This window comes from Protopterus annectens, chromosome 11.part0 (assembly GCF_019279795.1).
Source record: "Protopterus annectens isolate FY-2018-M chromosome 11.part0, PAN1.0, whole genome shotgun sequence".
NCBI lineage: Eukaryota > Metazoa > Chordata > Ceratodontiformes > Protopteridae > Protopterus > Protopterus annectens.
In genome coordinates this window covers 329,548,972-329,570,000 of record NC_056745.1, presented here as the reverse complement: position 1 = coordinate 329,570,000, position 21,029 = coordinate 329,548,972, and the positions used below count along the sequence as shown (strand labels likewise).

The window sequence follows — 21,029 nt, the reverse complement described above, 5'->3', positions numbered from 1 at the left end:
GGATATTACATATCCCAGGTATTTAACCTGTTTTCTCCAAAGTTGCAGTTTGTTCTTGTTTACCTTGTGTCCTTGAGTAGCTAAAAATTGTAATAATGCTATGGTATCTTCTCTGCATTCTTGCTGGGTGGGGGCTGCCAGCAGAATGTCGACTACGTAGAGTGAAATCTGACTACCTTTCGGTGGGATAATTCCCGCCAGGTTACTTGCCATTTCTTGTGCAAATATCGTTGGACTTTCACAATATCCCTGTGGTAATCTTGTATATGTATACTGTTTCCCCTGAAATGTAAATGCAAAAAAATGTTGGCTGTCTGGGTGTATCTATATAGAGAAAAATGCATTGCTAATATCTACCACAGAAAAATACTTCTGTTGAGGTTTTAAATCATTCAACAAGGTGTGTGGATCTGGCACCGTTGGTGCCCTAGGTATAACTGCGTCATTCCCAGCTTGTAAATCTTGGACCATACGCCATTCCCCGTTTGCTTTCCTAAAAGGAAATGAGTGTATTACATGGTGAATCTGGAGATTCTATTAAGACTCCTTCCTTAAATAAGGCTGCTATTATAGGTTTGATCCCTATCTCTGCATTCTTTCTTAAGGGGTACTGTCTTTTCTGAGGTCTAAATGCTGATTTTGGCATAATAGTAACTGGTCCTGCTGTACGAATAAGTCCTACATCTGATTTCCCTGTTGACCAGAGAGTCTCTGGTATGTCTCGCAAGGCTTTTTCCTCTTCCTCCAGTAAGAGTAATACTCAGCTATCCTCACTTGCCTGTGAGTGCACAGCTGGGTGTGTCTGTGTTATCCAATTCAATTTCTGCTTCTGTACTCCTTGTTCAGAGAGTTCTAACTCTGTCTGTTTTTCCCACCTTGTGACATTTTCTCCTAGGTCTGCCCACTTCAAATTTCTATTTTTAGTTAAGCTCACATGTGGTAATCGATTAGATTTGTAGAGTGCTAAAAATTCCTGGGGCAATGAACAGCTTATTACATTGTTTCCTTCTGTGTCCCAGTACAAATTTCGTAATACTAACCTATTAGCATGGTTTTTAAACAACTCTTGCTCATATTCTTTATCAGGCCCTGGTCTATTACAGTAATATAGAGTACAATGCAACAAATGCTGTTTGTCAGTGTCAAGGGAGGGGGATTTGCTGATGGCTACATTCATCAGTTCTTCAGTTACTGCCCCTGGACCAGTCGTAACTAAGTCCTGGCTGTACCAATAATATGTTTCACCCTCCGGTCGCACTACAAAAGTATCCATTTGTCGCTGTGCTTCCATACCCTGCATAGTTGGAACTATGGCTATGCCAAATATCTGCATCAAGTCTCTGCCCAAGAGATTTACTGGGCATTTTGCAGAAACAACAAGTTTACTTTTCTGGGTCATTCCTGAAACGGGGTCAGTTATTGCTATGTCATGGGAGAGTGGCTCCCAATACAGCTGTCCATTAGCTGGTTTCACCAATATGTAATCTGGTGACTCTGAATCTTCTGGTAGTTTGGAAGGATGTATCGGGGTCCGTGAAGCCCTTGAGTCACACAGAAATGTGACTTCCCTCCCCTCTACCGGAAGCGTAACTTCCGGTTTAGTGTCTGCTAAGTAGAGCTCTAGGCTCAATAATGCTAAGTCCAAAATTTTGTTTTCTTCGTCGTCTATGAATTCATGTACATCCTCTATCCCTTCTGTTACATCCTCTACCCTTGCTACCACATTTGTCTTTTCCTGTTTATTCTCATCCAATGATTCCTGACTATCATATAGTCATTCCTCACCCTCCTTATCTTCCGTAGTTACCTTCTTATTTAGCCTGCAATCCCTTGCCAAATGTCCCTTTTTTTCCGCATTTAAAACATTCACCCCTTTTCTTCCTTTCTTCAAAATCTTCTGATCATTTATCAGATTGTTTGTTTCCCTGGGCATTTTTCTTACCCTTTTTCCCGGTTTGTACTACAAAGACTTCTGACCCATCTTCTACTGCAAATACTTGAGCTTTCTTTTTCTTTTTGCTATTAAAATGCCTTTTGGCATGTCTTGCATATTCAAGTAATGACTGTAATCTACTTGTACGATGATCTACCATGTGCTTTGTAATAAAGCTGCTAATGGGAGTAATACTGCCTTTTAAGAACGCATTCTTTAGCTGTTGCTCATATGGGAAATCATGTGTTTGATGCTCAGGTACCTGCATTCCGCAATGGTTATTAAAGCATTCTAATAATCTAGTATAATATTTATCAACAGTTTCACCTTCTTGTTGTATGCATTGATTAATGCAATTCCAATCAGCCCTAGGCTTCCATTTCTCAGAGATTCGGTCCGTCAGACCTTTCACTCTGTTGTCCAGTTCTGCATTACTATGTGGGAGTGGTCTAAGCTCTGCGTCACGGGGGTTCCAGTTGCCACTGACCATGTGCCAATCTGGACCTACAATTTGTCTAACTACTTTTTCTACTTCTTCTCCATTCAAATGGTAACTTAACCTCATGCCCTGTAAGTCTTCTAAGAATTTTCTAAAATTAACTTTCGGATGGGGAATTCCCTTTGTGGCTTTCCGGATGTCTTCCGGTGTCCACGGTCTATATACTAGAAGAGTTGGATCCTGTCCTGCCTGTGGATTTGGTACTTCTATGAGTGGACATATTTCTTCTTCACTCATAGCTCGTGAATTTCTATTTATTTCGTATAATTCAATATCCCCTCTCAAGTTACGTGCTCGAGACCTAGTCTCGATAGGATCCCTGACAAACGGTTTCGATTTTGCAGGAACAGCTGGGTATAGCGGAGGTGGATCAGCTTGTCCACTCACTTCATATTCTGGTAAGGGAAGCTGAGGGGGCAGAGGAGGGGCTGTTGCTATTACCAAGTTATTATCTTCTTTGTCTAAGAACATTGCTTTTGAATTTTTAATCTTTTGTTCCCTGCGATTTGCTTCCTCAAGCCACCTGTGTGCCTGAGGGACTCCTAATTGCCATTGCTTTTTTAGCTGACCTTTCGCTTCTGTTTTAAGTTGTCTGACGAGTTTAATAAGTGAAGATTTATCTAAATTACCATCAAATTTGTATTTATCAACCCATTTTGTATAATACTTAACATTATTGGCACGCTGTAACTGCATATATTTTGCGTCCTCGGTTAGGGACGGGTCTCGGGAACTTTTCGTGCACTGATTTCCCATGTTGCCTTAGCTAAGCTAAAAATTGTTACGTAACCCTTCTTATCACGTGGTACCACAATTTTACACCTTTTCACAGTTTATCTAGAATAACTGTCTACCTATTCTGTTTCCCTGATCTATGACAAGACAGTAATCTTTTTGTCCCTGATCTGCGCATGCAAATCTCCCTGACAAAACAGTTCTGTAACTAGTCCCTGATCTAAAACAAAAAAAAGGTAAAAATTCCTCCTTACCTGACCCTCCGTGAGTTGATCCACCAGATCGTTGACTCGTCCTCCAATCCCAGATCAGAAACAGTGGCTGGCCTCTTTCGAACGACAATTCAGTCGGAGGTCTTTCAAAACAGAAGAGCCGATGTGGCCGCTTCTCCGTACGGGTACATGCCACTGGGCCCAATTCTGACCTAGGCCTAGAGTGAGAGGTACTTTCCAGTCCGAAGGACCAAACTGTCAAAGGAAAAATATACTTTAAAAATGATCAAAACACGGTAGGTTCAGGTTAAGGCACTTTAATCTTGCAGTAAGGAGACAAAAACATGCTAATACAGAGTTTGTCTAACTAGAAACAGGAAATACTTTCATTTTTATACACTTTCTAATAAGACATTGCCTACCAAGCTGACGTAACAAATCACAAGTCTTTTCATCATCATTTACTAATAATTGGTCTCATAAAATTCTGCTGATTTATCAATTTTTGTGAGAAACTTCCTAAGGAAAACAACGTGGCCTTGGTTACCACCGGTTAGATACATGCAATGTTACCATTCAAGGTACTATGGTTAATTCAAGCACAAAGCTAGCAGTTCATTTCTCTAATAATCCTTTGTTTACATTATCTCTAAGCTACTGCAGCTGTACATGTTCTCATACTTCGAACAGAGCTGATTGTTTAGAATCATTACATTTACAGGATATAGCATTGTTCATTCATTCTCTCCTGACCTAGCAGATAAGCACATGCTTCTCAAGTACATTTCCAAAAGGCATAAACATGAATATTGCTGTGCTAGCAATTACTAGGTCAGAGGGCATCTTGCAAGTTTCAGAAAGCACACTGCAGTTTCAAAAAGCATCTTTTCAGTCTCGTATGAAACTCAATTTATATATATAAAACAGTGCATATAAAATAGAATGAAAAACGTGTTAACTCATTTAGCTTCTAATTAGCATTAAGCATACACACATTAATACATATTTTTCTGACATTTATGTATCTCAGAGGATGTTCAGACATCTGCTGCAGACATTGAGGGGGAACCATGGCTGAGTATTTCTAAATCTTAGTCCTGGAGGAGATTTCCAGTACACTCATTGAATCTCGCCGAGGGACTGAACTGCAGAGGGTCATTGGTGTGGTTGCCCCTCTTAAGAAAAAAAAAACAGAAACAAAATGCATTACCATTATTGCTAAAGAACCCCAATGTGAATGGCAGGAATTTACTCAAGACTTGCTTGATGGCTCTGAAACCTCCTCAGGTGGTTTCAGTTCCTGGTGTTTTACTCCTGTTAAGAAGACAAAGGAACCAGATTCCTCAGATGAAGACTTAGATTCTGGAGAAGAATCTCTAGCTTACTCTTTTCAAATGACTTCTTTTATAGGCTATGGCTCAGAGGAAGAGGATTCTTTGAGCCAGGATTTCCCCTTGGAAGAAAAATCCTTTGGGGATACTGTTGCTTGTATGATGGAGTATTTTAAATGGTATTGCTCCCAGGTCTCTGACATCCAAAAAAGGTAGTATGAGCTTTTGCAAATGGAGTCACTTAAACTCTTTTGGACATCTTTGCTGCTGCTTCTGTACCTCCAGACTCTCAGCCCCCAGCCCCTAAGAAACCTGATAGGTTCTGCAAGGTGCCCGAAGACTGCACGTTTTTGTTTATGTCCTTCTGCTGATCCTTCTGTGGTTTCAGTCTCCACATGTAAGCTTTCTAAACTTTTGCCCTCCTCTTTGTTGAAGGCTGCAAAGAGCATCCCAGCCATGCACGGCTATCAATGCCTTTCACACGTTCATACCCCAAAGTGAGAGTGAAAGAACCAAAGATGGGGATGTATCCATCTTCATTAAATCCAGATACACCTCGAGAATAGTTAATCAGTATGAGACTCTAGATCTTCTCCAGGTGCAAATAAATATAGGTGAAACTCCCTACCACATCTTTGCTAGCTACAGGTCCCCCACCATGAACCAAGGGAAACATACTATATACTTGGACTTGCTAGAATCATTCCATAACAGCCAAACACTTTGGACATGGGAGATTTCACCTTTCCTTCCATAGACTGGACAACATACATGAACAGAAATGCAATTGCCCTGAGATTCCTGGAGTTTAATTCAAATGTTCTGGAACAGCTAGTTTGCACCCCTACAAGGGGTTTGAATGTTCTAGACCTGGTACTCACCAAAATTGGGGGGGGTCACTGCACTACCCCCTGTGTGTTGCCTTCCCTGGTAAGGTCGGACCATAAAATCTGTCTCATTTGAAATAAGAAGCAAACTTTAGCCTATTAAGCGAGGGTATAAAAAGTTTAAAACCCCTGCTAACACAGCTAACAATGATTCCTATCCAGAGGAGTACATAGATGCCCTGTATAGACTCAGCTGTACCTGTCAGAATCAAAACCAGGTCCTCCCGAAGAAACAGACCTCCACCCTGGTGGACTGCAAGTATAAATAAGTTATGTAACAAAGGGAGGAAACTGTTATCCAAGAACAAGAGGGAACTTACTCACCAAGGAAGAATACCCACCACAGCTTGAACAAGTAAATCAGATATCTTGTAATACCGTCTAAAGCCAATTACAAGGCTAACTACCCTCTAAAGCCAATTACGAGGCTAAATTAACATCTCTAGCTAAAGACAATCCTATGGCTTTCTGTAGCTATGTACAGAATCATAAAGGGAATGTCCAGCTATGTGCCAAACTGACTGTGAATGGTACTACTCACACTGAACCCGAAGAAATTGCTAACCTGCTGATGGTCAAATTTCACCCCCCTGTCCCCACCAGACACACCTCAAAGCATCCCTGTAACCAGTCCACTACCTAGAATCTCCAAAGAGCAGGTAATATCAGCCCTTTCCAAGGCCAAAACCACATCCTTCATGGGAGCAGATAACATCCCAGGCTGCTTACTAAACAATCTAAAACGAGACCTAGTGGAACCGCTTGGCACTCTGTTCAACCATAGCCTGAGCACTGGCTTTGTTCCGGCAGAGTAGCGAACGGCAGTAGTAATCCCCTTACACAGAGGGGGTCCATCAGCTGACCCTGGGAACTATAGACCCATAAGTCTAAACAGCCTCATCTGCAAGGCCATGGAAAGAATCATCACGGTCCTTAACAAGGACATATGCGCTCTCCAAACTCTTGACCTGACGTAGTTTGGCTTCATTAAGGCAGGTCTTGCTTATTAAACCTGATGGACTTCTTTGAGAAAGTCAACAAAGCCCTGGATGAAGGCAAAGCAGTACATACCACATATCTTGACTTAGCCAAGGGCTTCAACACAATCCCCCACTCGGGTATCATTGAGAAACTCTCCCAGCTGGAGATCCTTTTGGCTTTTAAGCAGGACATGTCAGAAAAGTTACCACAGGGATAACCGGCTTTTGGTGCCCAAGCATTCATAGCGACATCACTTTTTGATCCGTCAATGTCGGCTCTTCCTATTATTGTGAAGCAGAATTTACCAAGTGTTGGATTGTTCACCCACTAACAGGGAATGTGAGCTGGAGTTAGATCATTGTGAGACAGGTTAGTTTGACTCTGCTGATGATATGTTGTTGGGATAGTAATCCTGCAAGTATGAGAGGAACCGCAGGTTCAGACATTTGGTGTATATGCTTGTCTGAGGAGCCAATTGTGCGAAGCTACCTTCTGTGGGATTATGACTGAATGCCTCTAAATCAGAATCCTGCCTAAACGTAATGATACCACAGCACTGTAGATCTCCACTTGGCCAGGGATAGCTGGCCACTAGGTCAGCAAGGAGCTGGGCTAGTCACTGAGTTGGAGTATGGATGGAATGGGGCTGCCCGTCTCCATCAGTGCACCATATGTTCGTGTAGAGCCAGGTGCTAAATCATTCGTAGATTACATGATTCTGAGTCAGGGTTTCATACATAGCAGAGCAGGATTAACCCGTACATCACTAGATGGGTAGCAAACTGGCTCATCAACAGAATGCATGTTGCCAGAGTTGTGGATTCCACCTCCACCAGTGGACCAGTTACCACTGGTGTACTACAGGGATCTGTGCCGGGCCCTCTACTATTTGGAATCTACTTCTCAGACATCCAGGTGAAAGTAGATGGCCTGTGGCTTACCATGTTCACAGATGACTGCAAACTAGGTGCAATTATTGAGTCCCCCAATGATAACATATTACAAAAGGGGCTAAAGCAGACTAATGATTGGTGCCAGAGTTTTGGTCTAAAGCTAAATGCAGAAAAGTGCATCATTATCCTCTTTAGAAAAATAACTGCCCCCACCAAATTACAGTATAAGCTCAAACACAGTGGTGAGAGACTTGGGAACACAGGTTGACAGCAATTTAAACTTTGATCACCAAGTCTCCACAGTGGTAAGGCAAGCTTTCTACATTGGGTAGCTCATCCTAGACTAAGGATATTATAACTCCTCTATACTCGACCCGCATTAGACCACTAATGGAGTACAATGCTCCCTTTTGCGTGTACCTCACCTGACACATGCAACAGCTAAAGAGACCACAGGAGGTTTCTAACCAAGAAAGTCGAGGGCCTCCGAAACATGACCTTATTGGAAAGACTGAAGGCCCTGTCTCTGTACTATGTATCCTACAGGCTGCTGAGAGGCATCCTGTGTATGGCCTACAGTCCTGTCTCTGACCCTGCCCTAATGGAAATGCTGCACATCCACAAATCAAATGGAGCAAGAGTCACTCACACGCCTGTGACAAAATCAGAACATGTTGGAGAGACATATATGCCTTCTAGAGATTGTCACTCCTCTGGAATAAACTCCTACTTCACTTAAAGCAGAGCTCTTCAATGACCCCATTTAAGCACAACCTTGACAATTGGATGGAAGACTGCAAATTCACTCCGGGGTGACATCTATGTTCCTTATGGACAGGGCCATTCAGTGCTGATCACTGATTCGGTCTGCTAACAATCACCATCTAACCATGGTCAACTAGGGAACAAGAGTATTACATGGCTAGGCTTGTTAAGGCCTTACGGCCATTAGCCTTGTAACCTCCTGTGGACCTAAGCTCCTTCCTTCCTTCAGATAAGGACAGAGCTATGGAAAGGTTGGGTAAAAAAGTATATACTGCTGCCATCTTGTCAGTTTGGGCTGTTAATTATCAAACCCATATGACTAGGTATGTCTTAGCCCTCCTTTCTCAGGTAGCTAAGGTTGTGTCTGATCTTCTTGATTCTGGAGGGAAAGGTTCAGTTCTTTTCCTGCTTGTGTCCACTTCCCAGGTTTCTCATCATTTCATAAAATGCAGTTACAATGTTACTGAGGCCTGTTCCAGGGCTGCTTCCTTTGGTTCCATGATGAGGTGTTATTTTTGGCTTTGCCTTTAGTCTTTCCCTAATGATATTATAGCCAAATTCTTAGATGCTCCTCTGGTTAATGAAAATCTTTTTGGGACAGTTGTGCCTGTCGTGTTCAAGTCCTTCCAGGATAAGGATAAGGCCATGCAGGAACTTAAGCATATTTTTGTCTTCCCTATTCCTAAATTTCAGAGGCATTACCCTTCTAAATCCAATTTTGTCTGTAGACAGACTTGTTAGTATTCCAAAGGTAGGAAGGAGTCTAGGTGTATATCACGTTAAGTTTACGCAGACTCCTGCATCTCAAATAATTTCTTTTCAGGACAAATCTGCCTCTGTTTGAATATTTTGCATCCTGTTCCCCCTCTTTTCCCAAGTTGGCAATAGATTACCTCATTTTCTTGGGTGCTGTCCATCATTCATAAGAGGAGTTTCATGAAATGGAAGTCCCTTTCCCATTTTTTCAAACATTCTGCAACCTCCTCCAGACCAGCTTTCTCATTTTCCAGAGGTTTTGCACTCCCTTTTGGATCAAGGCACCATTCAGCCTGTTCCACCCACCTAAGTGGGAAGGGGTTTTTACTCCAGAATGTTTTTGTTTCCTTGGAAGGAGGGGACTTGGAAAACAATTCTATATCTTTCTGTAATCAACACTTTCCTCAAGGTCCCTTCTTTCAGGATGTTGTCTCTTCGGACCTTGTTTCCTTTCATTCTTCCTCAGGCTTTCTTTCTCGATCTCAAGGATACCTATCTTCATATTCTCATTCCCCCTTTATTCAGGAAATGTTTACGTTTCTCCATCTCTTCCTCTCATTTTCAAGTCTCTGCTTTGTCTTTTGGCCTTCCTACTGCCCTAGGGTAGTAACCAAATGCATTGCTCCTGTTATTACTTTTTATAGGCTTTAAGAGGTACAGATATTCCCCTATCTAGACAACCTGCTTATTCAAGCTTCTTCCCCAGTAGCCTTCTGCAAGATCTCCACTTTACCTCTCTTCTTTTGTAAAGTCTAGGGCTCACCATCAGTCTCTGTCAGTACTTGTGCCCTCCGAAGGTCATATTTTTCTAGATTGCAGGATTCAGACCATTCCCATTTTGGCTGCTCTTTCTGCTCCCAAGGTTTTGTCTCTGACAGACTTCTTCCAGTCTCTCCTTCTGCCCCCTGTCACAACCAGGGAATTTCTCTGGATTCTGGGGTTTATGACCTCCACCATCTCCATGCTTCCTCTTGCCAGGCTCTACACGAGGAAGCTCCACTGGTACCTCTTATTAGTGTGGCTTCAACACTGCCGCCCCTGCAGTTCTCTGTTCCTTTGCTTCCTTGTCTCAAATTCAAGCTCCAGTGGTAGATTTGGCAAATTTCTCTCAATCTGGGATTGCCCTTTCATGTTCCAGTTCCTTCCCAAGAGCTTTCACGGATGCCTCAGATCTGGGGTGGGATGTTTCTTGTGGGCCTTCTGAAGGTCCAGGGTCTCCACTTCTGGCTATACAGGTCTTTCATTCCCTTTCTCTTCCTGGGGCCATAAGAATCTACACAGAGAATACCACCGTAGTGTGGTATGTCAAAACACAGGGGAGTACAAGGTCTTATCTCCTTTGCAGATTAGCTCTTCAAGCATGAGAGCTGGCTATCAATTATCCAGTGACTCTTCTGGCAGTTTATATTCCTTCAGAGCACAATCTAGTGGCTGTCTGAGGAGATCCAGAAAGCAGTCCTATGAATGGATGCTTCACAGATATGAGTTTCTGGACATAGTTCATTGGTGGGGTATTCAACAGGTAGATCTTTTTGCCTCCCGTCTGAACAGATGACTTCCTCTGTTCTGTTCAAGAGTCCAAAGTCCTCTGAATTGGAAAGTGGATGCCCTATCATTTCCCGGGAAGGGAATGTTCTTGTATGTCTTTCCTTCCCTTCCTCTGCTGCCAAGAGTTCTGCACAAGATTAAGCAAGACTTTCCCAAAGTCTTGTAGGTGACTGCCTTTTGGCCCAAACAGTTCTAATTCCCTTTTCTTTTTCATCTGGCCGTCGGTAGTCACCACAAATTACCTCACCAGGTGGATCTTCTCACACAAGACAAAAGATCTCATCCATCCTCATCTGTTCCTTTCTTTAAGTGGCACTATGGGTGATAGGGGTTTGATCCCTTTTAGGCACCTCTTTCTGAGGACAAGCACTGGGTTTTGTAGGAGGCCAGAAAACCCAGTACCAGAAAATCATGCACATCTGAATGGAAAATATTTTTTGTTTGGTACTTTTCTTGCCATCCGGATGACTTTTTGGTGGGGGTTCCCTTGATTTTCTCTTATTTGTGTGAACTACTCCATGCTGGATTGGCATATTCTTCATCTTTCAGCAATCTCTGCTTGTTTGCCGTTGAACTCCCCCCCCCCCCCACCCTTTGGCCTCTCGGTTTGAGGTCGAGCAGTTTCTTAAAGGCATCCTTTATATCAGGCTCCAGAGAAAACGTCTTCCACCCTCTTGGGACCTCAATTTTGTGCTTGAAAATTTGACTCTGGCTCCTTTTGAACTTGGTAGTTCAGCTTCCTTGCAGCTTTGTACTTGGAAGACTGTTCTGCTGTTGGATCTTAGTTCTACCATAAGAGTGTCTGAACTTCAAGCTGTTGAGGCTATTCTTCCTTTTTTAATTTTTTACAGAGACAGTGTGTCTCTTCGTACTAATCCTTCTTTTATGCTCACAGTGGTTAATGAGTTGTTCCTTAATCAGTCTACTCATCTTCCTTCATTTTTTTTTTTTTTTTTTTCCTTTTTTCCTTCTTCTCAGTCGGCCAGTGAGAATGTTCTTCACATCTTGGACCTGCATCGATAGCTTCGATATTGTGTGTGTGTAAAGCAAAGGTCATGCACAAGTCTGAGCAGGTTTTTGTTTTTTTTTTTTTTTTTTTTCTTCATTCCAAGATTTTGGGTTTGTCTGTTTCTAAGCAAACCATCTCCTTCTGGATCTCTAAAGCCATTTCTTTGTTATTTTCATGGCAAATGTCTGTCTTATCTGTAAAGGCACATTCTACTAGGGCAGTTGCCTCTTTGGATGCCTTTTTCAAGGGTTTGGACAACAACTCCATCCCTGAGGCTGCTGCTTGGTCCTCTGTTCATACCTTTATAAGCATTATAAATTGGATATTGTTTCCAGGGCAGGTTTTGCCAGGGCTATTCTGCATGGTTTTGTTGAGGGCTGTTCTGTGCCTTCCTTCTACCAGTCTTCTTCTTAGCTCTTCTACTCTCCCTTCAGCGAAGAGTACTGCAACAGTGATATAGAAGGACATAGTACAGTTGTGTAAAATCTTACCATAACAGTAGATGTCCTTCTCTTCACTGTTGCAATATTCAGTCTCCTCCCTCCTTCCCCCCTCTATTATAGCTCTTGCCTCTGCGTTTTTTTACCCTCCAGACTGAGGGGTTCTCACTGCCTTTTCCTTCTGAACTACTGTTCTGGATGTGAATGTTTTCCTTTGTCCTTGGGAGTATTTGGTTCCTGCGGGGGCAGTTCAGTTCTGATTATTTCCATCTGTATGTCACCTTTATGCTCTACATGGGGAACATACATGTGACGTACAGTGCCTGTAAGATCTAAAGGCTGTAGTATACTGTCCAGACATTGGGCTATCCATGGCAGGAGAATCCTTCAGTAAAGAATACTTCACCAGTGAAGAGAAGTGCATTTACTGTTATGATAAGATTTTACACAACTGTACTTTCAGTGAAGAAAGGTAGAAAAAGACATCAAAGTGTACTGTTAGTGTTTGTACTATTTAATCAGTAAGGATGGTAGGGCAGTAGAAAATACTGGCATATGGTGCCATAACATGCCTTTGAGAGCTAGAGATAGCATTGCACAAGGGCTATTTTGCTTGTTACCTTTCCACTGTGCTGTTCTTTTTTTTTGTTTTATTGTTTTTTTTTCTTAAAGATGTTTGGAGCCTTCTCATTTAATATCCTTGCTTCCTACAGGTCATCAACTACATACATTCAATAACGAAGCAGAAATCTACTTTCTTTTAAATTACAACTTGGTGTTAGTGAAAGCTATCCAATGGGTAGTCCATAATCACACTGTTTTGAATTCTTGCTTCCATAACAAGAATATTTATTGTCTTGTATGCAGTTATTGTAATGGTTTATCATATTTTAAAATGCTTAATTTGTTCAGTGTTTGAACAAGAATGTCAGTAAGTAAGAAGAGAAGTAATCAGCATCAGTGCTGTTTTATATTTTGCAGATATTTGTTGAAAAGACTAGTAACAACAAGCATTTAAACACCATCAACATTCGACATATTGCAAATTCAATTCGCACTCATGGTACAGGCATCATGAATACGACAGTAAGTGTTCTGTTTTTAGTACTAAGTAAAATGCATATTGGAATGCTATACATGCTATAAAGTATTGTGGATTAATTTCTGTTTTCAACATTTGGTTTTACTGAAGTTTTTCTGCCACATGACCGAGCATTCTTAATCAAAGAACCAGTTTCATGTGCACGCCTACTAGGAGTCTGATATACAGGAATACTGTACTCTCTGACATCATTTACTAGCGAAAAGACTTAGTGGATATAAAAAGTTTACATACCCTTGTTAAAATGCCAGGTTTTTGTGATATAAAAAGAGACCACAATACATCATTTCAAAACTTTTCCCACCTTTAATGTGGCATATAACCTGTACAATTCAATTGAAAAACAAACAACTCTGTAAGTGGAAAAAATATAAAAAATGTACAATACGCTGGTGGCATAAGTGTGCACACCCTTAAACTAATACTTGAAGCACCTTTTGATTTAATTACAGCATTCAGTCTTCTTGGGTACAAACTTGCCATCAATTAAAGAGATTCTGATTAACCCCAAATAAAGTTCAGCTGTCCTAGTAGGATTTTCCTGACATTTACTCAGTTGCCTGCTACAGCAAAAGCCATGGTTCACAGACAGCTTACAAAGCATCAAATGGATCTTATTGTTGAAAGGTATCAGTCAGGAGAAGGGTACAAAAACATTTCCACAGCATTGTTCAGTGTTTGAACAAGAATGTCATATTTGTTGATATGCCATGGAACACAGTGAAGACAGTCATCAAAATGTGGAGAAAATATGGGACAACAGTGATGTTGCAAAGAACTGGACGTCCCTCCAAAATTGATGAAAAGACAAGACAAAAACTGGCCAGGGAGGCTGCCAAGAGACCTACAGCAACATTGACAGAGCTGCAGGAATTCTGGCAAGTACTGATTGTGTACTACATGAGACAACAATCTCCCGTAGTTTCCATATGTCTGGACTATGGGGTAGGGTTGCAAGAGGGAAGCCTTTTCTTGCAGAGAAAAACATCTGGACCTGGCTAAAATTTGCAAAACAATACATCAAGTATCCCAAAAGCATATGGGAAAATGTGTTATGGTCTGATGAAACCAAGGTTTAACTTTTTGGCCACAATTCCAAAAGGTGTGTTTGGTGCAAAAATGACACTTCACATCACCAAAAGAACACCATCCCCATGGTGAAGCATGGTAGTGGCAGTATCATGCTTTAGGTTCCTTTTCTTCAACTGGAACTGGGGCTTTAGTCAATGTGGAGAGAATTATGAACAGTTCCATATACCAGTCACTTTTGGCCTAAAACCTTCGGGCGTCTTCTAGAAAGCTGAAGATGAAGAGGAGTTTCACCTTTCAACATGACAATGACCCCAAGCATACATTCAAATCAACAAAAGAATGGCTTCACCAGAAGAAAATTAAAGTTTTGCAATGGCCCAGCCAGAGTCCAGGCCTAAATCCAATAGAAAATCTGTGGGGTGACCTGAAGAGGGCTGTGCACAAGAGATGCCCTTGTAATCTGACAGATTTGGAGTGCTTTTGCAAGGAAGAGTGGGCAAATATTGCAAAGTCAAGATGTGCCATGCTGATAGACTCCTACCCAGGAAGACTGAATGCTGTCATTAAATCAAAAGGTGCTTCAACAAAGTATTAGTTTAAGGGTGTATACACTTATGCAACCAGCGTATTGTACATTTCTTATTTTTTATATTTTTTCCCCTAACAGACTTGTTTTTCAGTTGAATTGTACAGGTTATAAGTCACATTAAAGGCGGGAAAAGTTTTGAAATGATTTATTGTTGTCTCATTTTTTATATCACAAAGCTTGGCATTTTAACAGGGGTGTGTAAACATTTTTTATCCACTGTAACTGCTTGATAGATCTTGGTAGCTCTGTAGATACTTTTATGCAGTTGTGCTCATAAAATTCATTTTATTCCCTTCCTGTTAGCACCATTATGACCGTCCTCTACTGATTCTGTCCATAATTATTTGCATAGTTTGTGTGGCTAAAATTATTACAGTTTTGTGCCCAGTGATTTCCATTTAGCTTGTGGTTATGTTCTAGAAGGTGTGACATGCTGGCTGATTCTGTGAGCTTTTTCTAATGCTTTTCTGGAGCTTCTAGTCCTGTCCTGGAGACAAAGGTTTTGGAGACTTGTTTGTTTAGTCTTCTGGGAGTTGGGCATACATAGATTAAATTATTTACCACATGGAAGAATTCAGTCTTTCCTCTTTTCTTCTTGGTACAGCAGGGCGAGGGAAGTTGGCAATGCAAATGTTTTCCCTGTTGTGGCAGAGGATATTCTTGCATGCTTTCCCATAATTCCATCTAGTTCTCTGTCTAACCAAATCCAAAGCTCATCCATGTTGCCTTTCGATGATCAAGATGAACGTGGTTTCTGACTATTTGATCACCAGTAGTACAGGAAGCCTTGCCAGTACCATGTGAAGATGTTTCCTGTGATTGGGATGACAGTTGGCTTCATGTGGTAGCATATTTGCCTCTCCAGTCATCTGTCATGCACTTCGGACACCTGCATGACTTGAGGCTTGGTTATTCCTCATCAAATAGCACATCTCCAGCCTTTCTGCCCATCTTGACTTTGTGGAAGACTGCCCAACACTGCATTATTAAGAAATTCTTTAAATGGCTTCTGCATCTTCTTCCACCCTTTGGAGAACTTTTCTTCTTGGGATTTGAGGTTCATGATTGATGAGTCTTGCCATCTTCCAATCAAATCACCTGGCTTAATAGCTTTGAAGTTCATCTCTTTCAAGATACCATCATTTAAATCCATCTACATTGCCTGAAGCATTTCTGAGTGACCTACATATGTTTATCTGTTGGAAGCTTTATTTGATTATTAATTTCTTAACACTTTTATTAAATTATCATTAAAGACATAAGCAAATGTACATTAAAATAAAAGAAAACAAACCATATTACATGTTTACAGTTTCATACATTATAAATCATATACATTCTGTTTTGTAACTATCAATCCAAAATTACATAAATTGCTGTATTCCTACCTTCCCTTAAATTTCACTCCTCCAGAACATTATTCTGCATGTATTGTTCCCACAATTTCCATTTATTTCTATGTTCATAGGTAGGTACTAGGCTATTGGCCCAAGGGCCTACGCAAGCCTAGCCAACAAGGTTCCCTGGCTTACGCCACCCAAGAAAGTTATTTTCCTGTGCCACTGTCGAGCAGAGACACAGCAGTGATCCCCGGGGTGTATTTCCTATTTCCCATCCACTCATCAAGATTGTTCTTGAAGAGTGCTAATGAAGAACTTTGCTTGACATAGATGGGTAGCCTGTTCCAGAGTATGGGAAGTCTCTGGGATAGGAATCTATCCCTCCAGCATGTCCTGTTTATTGTGGTGACAAGGTTTAGGTCCCTAGAGCGTGTAGCTCGGAGGGATTGGGATTTCTTTAGGTGTAGCATGTCCAACAACTCTGGGTTTGACATAGCTTTATATGTTAGGCAGAGATCACCTCTGAGTAGGCGATATGCTACGGAGTAAAGCTGGAGTTTTTTGAGGCGGTCAGTGTAGGGCATTTGTTTGAGTCCAGTAATCCTCTTTGTGAGGTACTTCTGTGGCCTTTCCAGCTGCTGCAGATGTCTTGTGAGGTACATTCCAAAAGGGGTGTTGTACTCTATAGTGGGTCTAATGAGTGTCGAGTAGAGGGGAACAATGACCTCTTTTTTTCCTGGATGAGAACTCTTTTATGATGAGGTGTGCCACGTAGAAGGACCTCCTGACTACTGTGGCGATGTGACCATCAAAGGAGAGACTACTGTCCACCTGGGTCCCAAGGTCTCTTATTACGCATTCGGTGTTAAGTAGATTGCTGCCTATGTGGTAGTTCATGGGTACAGAGTTTTTACCAAAGGGGACACTGCACTTTTTGGCATTGAGCTTGAGGCCATGGCTCTGACACCAGGCATCTGTCTCAGAGAGGCCCTTCTGTAGGATGTTCACATCATTTGGGAACTTGACTATGGCTCCTAGTTTGCAGTCATGTGCAGACTTCGTTAGCCAGAGGCCTTCTGTGTTAGCCTGTACTTCAGAGAAGTAGATACCAAACAGGAGCGGTCCCAGGATGGAACTCTGTGGTACTCCACTTGTCACTGGTTTGAGGTCAGATTTCGAGTCTGCAACTTTTACAGTGTGGGTTTTGTCAGTGAGCCAGTTGGCAACCCATCTTGTGACATAGGGATTTATGCCTAGTTTATTGAGTTTAGCTATAATTCCAGAATGGGGGATGGTGTCAAAAGCCTTGGCGAGTTCAAGATAGGCTGTGTGAACCACCTTACCCTCATCTACAGCTTTGGTAACTGCCTCAGAGAAGTCGATCAGGTTCAGGAGGCATGATCTGCCTTTCACAAACCCGAACTGGATGGGATCCAGAGTTTGGAGGTTACCAATGTCTTTGTTTATGAGTTCCATGATGATATGTTCCATGGCTTTGCAGATCAGGCTCGTCAGGCTAATAGGTCTATAGTTCCCAGGATCAGTGGTGGCTCCCCATTTGTGGAGTGGGATAACTGTTGCTGTGCACCATTCAGTGGGCACAAAGCCTGATGCAAGGCTATTATTGAACATGGTGCTTAAGTGGGGAGCCAGTTCATTCTGAAGTTCATGTAAAACGCATCCTGGGATGTTGTCCGGTCCCATGGATGCTGTGTTTTTGGCTTTAGAGAGTGCAGCTTTCACCTGCGTAGTTGTGATTATAGGGACTCTGCATTCTTCCTGTATAGATATGGGCCCTTTAGGGGGTGGGGTGGAGGGTAAAGTTAGCACTGAACCTATCTGCCAGGATGTTGGCAATATCAAATTGGTTCTGTAATTTTCGTGCCTTTGTGCTGTAACTCAGAGCAGATCTGGGTGTTGCCATTGAGATTCTTGACATAGCTATAGAATGCTTTGTGGTTGTCCTTGGAATTAGTGGTGATTTTATTTTCGTAGCTAGCTATGGAGGATCTTGTAAGGGATCTCATCTTTTTACTGAGGCAGACCAGGGAGCTCCTCCACTCATGGGATTTTACTCTCTTTTGCAACAGTTTCTTCCTTCTGTTGTACAGTTTGTTTATGGCAGGGGACCACCAGATTGGCTTCCTTTTTTTGGAGGATAGCGCCTTGGTTCTGTTTGGGATAGCACGATCCATGCACTCATGCAAGTGCTTATAGAGTGCATTTGTGTACGATTCAACAGCTGTAACTGTATTGTCCATCTGCATGGGTGTCATGAAGTTCACTACTTCTGTCTTAAGAAGCATGAAGTTGGCTTTGGAGAAATATTTTACTGTGGTTTCCTTAATGGAGGTGGGGGTGGGATGTGGGTATCAAGGGTGATTATCTTATGGTTGGATCGGACCACAGGTGTGGAACACCGGTCACTCATGTTGGTAATGACTAGGTCTAGGTTATTGTTGCCCCTGGTGGGGGTGTGGATAAGTTGATCTAGGGCATTGGAGTTTATGAATTCCAGAAAGCGCTGCGCTAAGGAGTTGGTACATGAGTAGTTTTCCCAGTTAATGGTGAGGTAGTTGAAGTCGCCCATTATTAGGGTGTTTGGTTGAACCCTAATATTTTCCAGTACATCAAGAAAAGAGGAGTGGGAATCCTGGGGCATGGTGGGGGATCTGTAGCAAGCTACAATTTGGATTGCAGTTTTGCCAAAAGTTAGTTGCACTTGGATAACCTCGGATACATTATTCTGAGCAACTAGCCTGGAGGTGTGGATATCCTTAATGAATATGGACACACCCCCACCTTTGGTGTTTCGGTCCAGGTTACATGGCCGAAAAGTGTGGTATGAGTTATAGCCTGGTAGTGCAGGGGTGCTCTCTAGAGCCTTGAACCAGGTCTCAGTCACTGCACAGATATCGATGTTCTCCATTTTAAGGAGTGCCTTGAGTGAGTGCATTTTGAAATTTAGACTTCTAGCATTGAGTAGCATTACCCTCAGTTTTTGCTTGCCTGTTCCTGTTATGGTGGTGAATTTGTTACTTGAACCCTGCCTAAAAAGGCACTATAGGGGCAGCAAGAGCCTTAGCCAGTATCCAGAATCCCAGGGGCGACAGGTGCAGGCCATCTGTGGCAAAGCATCGTGGTCTGTCGACCATGTCATCCCAAGCAGACAGATACTGGATCCCCTTAGAATGACACCAGAAGCTTAGCCAATTGTTGAAGTCAATCATCTTGTCCTTATAATGCGGTATCATTCTGGGCGATGGCAGAATGCTACTCAGGGCTAGGGTCATACCTGACTGGGCTAAAAGATCACGGAGCTCTTCCATGTCTCTTTTCATGTAGTCCAGGGAGGTACGTCTCAGGTCATTCACACCAACATGGACAATGACAGTGTCATATTTGTACTTGTTGTGGAGTGACCTGAGTGCGTGGGTTATGTGGCTGATCCTGGCACCCAACAGGCAGCTGACAGTAACCTTCTCCTTGTTTAGCCTGGTGAGTGGGACATCAGTGTGCCTGACTATAGAGTCACCTATGACTACTGTGTGTTAGGTATGTTGTTTTGCCTTATTGGCTGTGTTTGAGTGGCACACTGAGTCTGTGGGCTATGTGTCATTTGGATTGTGTTGGGGAATGGAGGTTGCTTTTGTTTCTGCTTTGGGGGTCTCTGTTGCTTAGGCAGATTATTATTGAGAGCCTCCGCAAATGTTTTTGAGTTTCTATGTGTGGATTTTGGTGGTGTAGACGTAGTGAGACTATGTGATGAGTGTGGTGTGGTGCAAATGTTTACCTTCTCCTCATGACTGTCAGGTGTTCAGTCTTGGTTGGAGAGAGCTTTACCTCCAGTTTGGCTAGATAAGTGCATCTCTCACAGGTTGTAGTGTTTGGTGGTAGGAGGAGAGGGTTGTCTGTGTACATGAGGCAATTTCTACATTGCCTCAAGATGCCCAGATTCATCAGATAGACAGGGGAGAGCACTGGGAGCTAACCCTTGGACATTCCTGAATAAAAAACAATTTCCCTCTAGATAAGTGAGGAAAGTGAGTACAAGAGCTGTTTTTCTCAACGCCAGTGAGAAAAGTAAGTACAAAAACTGTTTTCCTGTAGGTTATGAAGAAGATTGAGTGCTATAGTAATTAGTAGCTTATTTAGTGCTTACAAGTTCTGAACAAGTGCTGAGTATGAATAAGCAAATTTAAGTGCTAAAACTAAGAATCTGTATCTGCACTAGACGAGTTACAGAAACAAGTGCAAATGCAGGCTTTCAAATCAGAAAGTTGAGAGAGATGGAAGATTGCCCAAATGGCCAATAACTACAAATTCTGGGCCAGAACCACTCCTTATGTGGTAGACAGGTTACCTAATGCTTACCACTCCCACTGATAAGCTAGAAGGCTTCCCTCCAACACAGAAAGGCTTGGGGGGCTCAGAAGCTTACAAACAGTCCTGGATACAGCAAATCTGTATCTGGAACACTAGTTACAGGAAAGATAGGAAACAGGCTTATAGGTTTTTTTTTTAACAGAAAAGTAGCAAAAACAGTAGTAAAAATAATTCACATGCAGTGCAAGCTAGCACACGAGTATGTAGCAATATTAGACCACACACAGTTTGAAAAATGCAATTAAATTAAAAAGGACTAAAAGCAAGTGCAGAAAGGGTTTATTAGGTAGAATGCGGTAAAGAGATGAGACTGGGGGAGTGTCCTAGATCAAATCTACAGTGGGGCGGGCACTGCAAAAGCCACCAAATTTAACTACAAACCAAAAACAGGGAGGGGGGGTGGAAAAGACAGTTTCAGCAGAGATTTGAGCAACCACTAACAGTATAAAGTATAAAACCAAAAAAATATACTCAGCTCTGTATATTTGCAGATCAGTATCTAAGCAACAATTAAACTCTATAATAAAGAAAAATATACTCAGCTCTGTATATTTGCAGATAATCTTAATTTACTACTTCCTTTTTCAAAAG

At 42.1% G+C, this 21,029-nt stretch overlaps 1 protein-coding gene across 1 annotated transcript in view; it reads left to right on the top strand.

Annotated features, from left to right (window-relative positions):
• WASHC4 (WASH complex subunit 4) overlaps positions 1-21,029 on the top strand; it is a 1,952,913-nt gene that overhangs the window by 1,364,198 nt on the left and 567,686 nt on the right. Inside the window, exon 28 of the mRNA XM_044087827.1 lies at positions 12,971-13,075. Coding sequence (XP_043943762.1) covers positions 12,971-13,075 — 105 coding nt within the window. The remainder of the gene's footprint in view (positions 1-12,970; positions 13,076-21,029) is intronic.